Source organism: Accipiter gentilis, chromosome 9, assembly GCF_929443795.1.
Source record: "Accipiter gentilis chromosome 9, bAccGen1.1, whole genome shotgun sequence".
Lineage (NCBI taxonomy): Eukaryota > Metazoa > Chordata > Aves > Accipitriformes > Accipitridae > Astur > Astur gentilis.
This window is the reverse complement of record NC_064888.1, coordinates 18655231-18661139: the sequence shown is the minus strand read 5'-3', so window position 1 is coordinate 18661139 and position 5909 is coordinate 18655231. Positions and strand designations below refer to the sequence as shown.

At 44.8% G+C, this 5909-nt stretch overlaps 1 protein-coding gene across 1 annotated transcript; it reads right to left on the bottom strand.

Moving 5' to 3' along the window:
- Positions 1 to 241: 241 nt before the first annotated feature.
- LOC126043157 (dual specificity protein phosphatase 13-like) lies at positions 242 to 2313 on the bottom strand. The gene is made up of 3 exons (XM_049811161.1): positions 2071 to 2313; positions 1557 to 1774; positions 242 to 438 (listed from the first exon to the last, which is right to left on the bottom strand). Exons 1-3 carry the CDS (start codon positions 2229 to 2231, stop codon positions 242 to 244), a joined length of 576 nt encoding a protein of 191 aa, XP_049667118.1. The 5' UTR covers positions 2232 to 2313.
- Between the last annotated feature and the right edge of the window lie 3596 nt (positions 2314 to 5909).

The following is a 5909-nucleotide window of genomic DNA, read 5'->3' as shown; positions in this document are numbered from 1 at the left end:
GTAGCACCACACTAGGCGCAGCAGCTGTGCAGCACACAGTGATTACGGTGCTGATGTTGGCTGTGCTGGTCTTGGAGGAACTGAGCTATCAGAATTAATCCACTTACAGTTCTGTTGACTTTTTTCTTTGATGCATAATTTTCTTCATTTTTTCAACATGCATTGATCATAGGAAGCTGTGTATGCGCAATGGCTATGAAGGCTGAAACTCAGAAAAGTGATTGCAAATGGGTCTGCCCTTTCAGCAGTCCTTTTGCCGTAGCTGAACATCCAAATTTCGCAGGTGTTTCAGAAAGCCACGATTGGGTGAAATCCATCGATGTTCCTTCACTGTTTTGATGGCTTCAACCAATGGGAGGTGGTGATTTATCATAAGGTATGCTAGCACTAGAGAAGCTGACCTGCTTACTCCAACTGCACAATGTACCAAAATTTTAGCTGGTTAAAAAAAAAAAAAGAAAAAGATTATAATAATAGAAGAGAAGCAGTACAGCAGATGAAGTTTAATTTAAAGGGAAGGCAAACCCCTTCTGCCTTCTCCAGCTTGGTCAGAGCAAACAAGATGTATTTCTTACCTTTCTGATAGATCACATAAATTACTAACAATTTAAGTCTAATTTGCAATTGTTACACTCACTTGCATGAGAAGTGCCATGAGATCCCAATCTGATCTCATAAATATCAGTAAATGAAAGAAAACGCTGTTGAAGCAATGAAGTTGCACTGTTGTGAGCAAGAGGAAAATCAGACCCACTGATTTCAGAGGGGCTTACTCAGGTGAAGAAGAAAGCTAAAATCTGGCCTGAAAGGATGGCACTAACACATTTGCCAACAAGAAAAATGGCTGGCCTGGTACCATTGCATAATAAGGCAATTTGCTGCAACTGTAATTGTCTTTTGAAGGCAGATCTTGTGATACAGATTGACACAGCTCCATTAATGCCAGTTTACTCATGCTAAGAAATGGTCTTTTACGTAATACAGGTTAATTAATATTCTATTGCACCAGTGCCAAGAAGCTCAGTCTCTTATGCAACATGCTATAAATCTCCTTTGGTAAAGGTAAATCTTCTCCTCAGGGGCACAGCTCTGCAGGCCCTGTTCACACAGGAAGCTCATTGCAATATATTAGCCTCTTCATGCGGTTGGTGGCTGTAGAAATCAGGACACTTGTCTCTTTATTCATTTGTTCTTACAAATACAGTTGCCATAAGAGGGTCTCAAAAGAGGGTGTCCATTTTAAATGCATGTTTTTGCTTCTCCCTTTTTGAACCACCCTTTCCTTCCAGATGTTTTTCTCTCTAATCTGCCTCCTCTTCTCTCTGCCCCGGTCTCTCTCCTGCACTGTTCATCCCTTTTCTCATGTCAACTTTTTGGGACCTAGTTAGAGCTACATCCATGTACCCAGCACTCTCTCCTCCTGCCACCCACCGTGCAGGTGACCAGCAGCTGGCAGGAGACCATGTAGTGACTCGTCCACCACTGACCTCACAGAGCTGACCTGTTACGAGAGGCTGCCAACTCACATAAAAATGCGACCAATGATAATTTTGTACCTCCTGGTGTGTTCAAGGCGTTGTGGATAAATTGTGCCGCAGAGAAAAAGAACTGGCTTATGTCAAAGCTTGGGAGGTCATGGGCTGGTACACCATAATAATCAATGGTTGCTCCGTAGAAGTCCTGGCCTCCGTGGCTGTACGCTGTGCCGTGGGCAGCATTTAAAACATGGGTCACGCCCATCTTCCACAAAACAAATCTGTTATGAGCTGTCACTCTAAGGAAAAAACAAAGACAAACAAATTAAGATGGGTGCAGAGAGATTCATAGAGCAGGAGAAACACTGCGATTGCCTCTCCCAAGCCATTTGCTGGAGCATCAACCCATGCATTGCTTCTAAGGGCTAACCGAGAAGCAAGTATCATCTGCGTCATAAATTTATCTTGGAAACCGTGCTGTCTGCAGCGTAAATGGCAGCAATTAGCAAAACTATGAGCTGTCTAAAGCCGCATCTATGAGGCATACTAACAGACGGAACATATGGCAGAGGTGTGTCTGTAAAGCTGTACTTACAGGTCTCCTAAGAAGAGATTAGGCCATACTTCATCAACATGGTTGCAAGAGGGTCGCCCGGTGTTCAGGAGCTGCTCAATTTCTTTAAGGGAGGGGACATCCCCCATGCATGCCCCAGTGCCGTCGGGTCCCTGGGGGCCCAGTGCCTCCGCCCCAGACATGCCCAGAGCCAGGGAGAGACCCTGCTCCCACTGGCCGGAGGCACGGCGCTGGGTGCTGGGGTGCTGCCAGCCCCTGGGCGGTCACGGGGGAGGCCGGGAGATGGGCTGGGGCAGGTGCTGGGCAGCAGCTCCTGCCACCGAGCCACACCGCCCCTGTGCTGCGGCATCCCTTGAGCCCCCTCCCCAGGGCTGGCCACTTGCCCGTGTGTTGCCCTGACAGGCACAGCCAGTTGAAGCAGATGCATGTACCAAACCAGGCGTTACTGGGTCCTTACTGGTTCCGGTCCGCTCCCCAGGGCTCATCCCCAGAGCCACACTGCTCTGCCTGCTGCACAGCAGCCTCGGTGCTGGAGGCGTCAGCCGCATGTGGCAGCAGCCCCCTGCCCGCAGGACGCCCACCAAGACACGGCCGTGACTGTCCTCAGCGGTGTCCTCGACAGAGCAGTGGCAGTGTCCTGGTTTAAGCTGGGATGGAGTTAATTGTCTTTCTAGTAGCTGGTATAGTGTTATGTTTTGGATTTAGTATGAGAAGAATGTTGATAACACACTGATGTTTTCAGTTGTTGCTCAGTAGTGTTTTATACTAAGTCGAGGATTTTTCAGCTTCTCATGCCCAGCCAGCAAGAAGGCTGGAGGGGCACAAAAAGTTGGGAGGGGACACAGCCAGGACAGCTGACCCAAACTGGCCAAAGGGGTATTCCATACCACATGATGTCATGCCCAGTATATAAACTGGGGGGAGCTGGCCATTGAGGGGATCACTGCTCGGGAACTAACGGGGCATCAGTCAGCGAGTGGTGAGCAACTGCATTGTGCATCACTTGTTTTGTATATTCCAACCCTTTTATTAGTATTGTCATTTTATTATTATTATTATTATCACCATTATTAGTTTCTTCCTTTCTATTCTATTAAACTGCTTTTATCTCAACCCACGAGTTTTACTTTTTTTTCCCCCAATTCTCTCCTCCGTCCCACTGGGTGGGGCAGTCAGCAAGGTTTAGCTGTTCATCACAAGCAATTAAAGGCCTGATAAAGGAAAAATAGAAATGTGTCCAGTGCAAGAAGAGTGGCAACTCTCTCCCAGTAACAACTGTCTCCCATTTATTTTGAGATGCTTAAAAAAATATCCGTGAAAGGGTAAGTGCACCAGCAGGTCCTACCAACATGGTTACCAGAAGGTTAAACACCAAGTGGATGATGATGTCTTGCCTATCACCAATAATCTAGAGAAATGTATTTCTTGAAGCTAATGTTTTTTCACCAAGTAAAATTATCTGAGCCTAACTGTATGTTATATGTTTAATCTTTTCTATTGCAGTCACTACTTTCATCACTGTGTTAATACAATACACCTGCCACATATTGTATACCTCCCTCTGTTGAAAAGAGAACAAAGAAGTTGAGTATAATGGTTGTCAGGTGAAACTTGTAAGCCACTGAGTTTATATAGGAAGGTCTGATGAGCCACAGGTTGGAGACCCATCATATAAAATCATAGCATTAGTGGGCCTTTTCAAGTACAGCAGTGCCTGTGCTTCTGGTCTGCAGGATGTGTGACTCCTGGCAGGGGGCTGCAAAGCTGTCAGTGATAGAGCTACAGGGCAAAACACATGAAATGCTGACACTCTTCCTTTGTCAGCCTAGCAGCTGACATGCAGAGTGATGGTTCCTCTACCAAAGCAGTCCAGAAGAGCAGGTGACCCAAGAGGAGCTTGCTGCTGATATTATCCCCTAAAGAAAAAGGGGGATGATGAATGGAAAGAACCCTTGGTAAGGTCTACACCACCTTTATTCCGTGGGCATTGATTTACTATAGTGGAGAGAGGGTTTGCTTTATTTTATTTTATCAAGAGATATATCATGGAGAGCCACCTGAAACCAGGTATTGAAATCTGGACTAATTAACTATGCTTAGGAGTACTCAGGGTAAGAGATCACCCTAATACAAGGTAATAGCTTCCAGCATTAGAGGGCAAAAGTTATACACAAGTGGAAAAAAAAGTGACTTTTTTTAGAGTCTTTCATGAAGCAGAAATTGTTAAAATTCTATGAATTTAAAGAACCTGTTGAAGAGCCTCCTGTATACAGAGACTGTTAGTTCCCATTGCCATGTATGTTCTGGCCTAAAAGGTGAAATAAGAGAAACTGCAAGCAACAGTGCTGCAGTGCTTATCTAGAGGGGGCAGTGGGACATGGAGCCAGGTGCTGCTGTGAGGCAACCAGCTGGCCAGATCCAGCAGAGAACTGCAAAAATGATTGAAGTTACAGTTCAAGTGCTATGTATATGTCCTTAATATGTTACCTTGTTGTTCTGTTCTTCCTTTTTCCTTTGGTAAACTAGTGCTTTTTAAGCTGGTTGATTTGTGCTCATGAATGAGGAAAACTAACTGACTGAGCAGGTGAAGTTGTTTAGTTTACTCTTCCCAGGTTTCTGGGTGGAGGCTCAAGCTAAGGCTTTACTAGCATTATTTTAAATGTAAGCCCAGCCTTTTTGTTGCCGATCAAGTTCTGTCAGAAATGTGACACTCATGTTTACCTCTGGCCCTTTTCAGCTGTAGACTTTTATTGGCCTTTATCTCAAATGCACTAGGAATTCAGAGTTCATCTGCTGAATGAAAGCTTTTGAGCAGAAAAACTTGAACTCCAGAAGAATGATCTCCAGGCCCCATGTGCCTCCAACATTTATATGGCATATGTCCATTTGCTCCAAAACTCCAGCCTTCCAAACCTAGCATCTTCTAAACATTTAATAGTCTGTAAATACGACTTTGGTAAAGCTGTGTTACTGACTTTTTTTGCCAGGAGCTCTCTTTGAAGTAGACAGGAGGCAGAAATCTGACTTTCAGATCAGATCCGTTATGCATTAACCCACAGGATGTAATCTCACTATAGAAAACAAGATCATCTCTTTCCTCTCTGAGTTCTCCCTTGCCTGCCACTCTGGCCATGGCACTGGGCTCAGATGTCTTGGAATATACCTCTCCTTCCATGTGTTTACACAGGATTTAGCCATCAGCTCTGTGGGTCAATCCAGGGACAGTCAGGCTCTCCTCTACTGAGATGTACCTTGATGTGAAACTCCCAGGAAGCTGAAGATCCTTCTCAGGAGAGGTGCTAACTCCCCTAAGTGAAGCTGATGGCTTTGTTCCATCATCTCCTTGCTCCTGCAGTGCCTTATTTTGTCCTTGTGTTAACATTCAGGGAAAGGCCACAATTCTGACTTTGTGAAGAGTTGTTGTATTTCAGTGTGTATACAAGTAGTGTGAATGCAAATGCTAAAAAACTATATGAACTTAGCTTTGTCCTCAAATTTGGCAGGAGATTCCTTCCAGGTGTAATCTTTTGTGCAGATGGGTTTGGCTCTCCACAGCTTTGCTTCTTTCCTGGCCCTTTTAAAGCTACTAAGGATGGATGTAAAAAGCAACAAACGTATATGGTCACACTGAATAGAGGCAAAATCAGCTTTCTGTGCAGTAGGGACTTTTTGAGACTTCAAGAATTTGGACATTCTCCTGACTGTTGGGTTGCTGGGCAGCTCTAAGCCAAACAAATAGCTGCTGTTTCAGCTGAAACTAATACATGATTAATTTCAGAACACCCAACAGAAGGCATCCTTTTAATCAGTGGACTATGCCTTTGTGATTACTTTGTAGGTAGTACTTGATGCAATAAGAT

Bases quoted from the DNA above. Each gene is read 5' to 3' on its own strand.
- LOC126043157 (XM_049811161.1), bottom strand. From the start codon at position 2,231: ATGTCTGGGGCGGAGGCACTGGGCCCCCAGGGACCCGACGGCACTGGG. The intron at 1,775-2,070 runs GTAAGTACAGCT...TTTTTTCCTTAG, and splicing joins AATCTCTTCTTAGGAGACCT to AGTGACAGCTCATAACAGAT. The intron at 439-1,556 runs GTACAAAATTAT...TTTTTTAACCAG, and splicing joins CGCCTTGAACACACCAGGAG to CTAAAATTTTGGTACATTGT.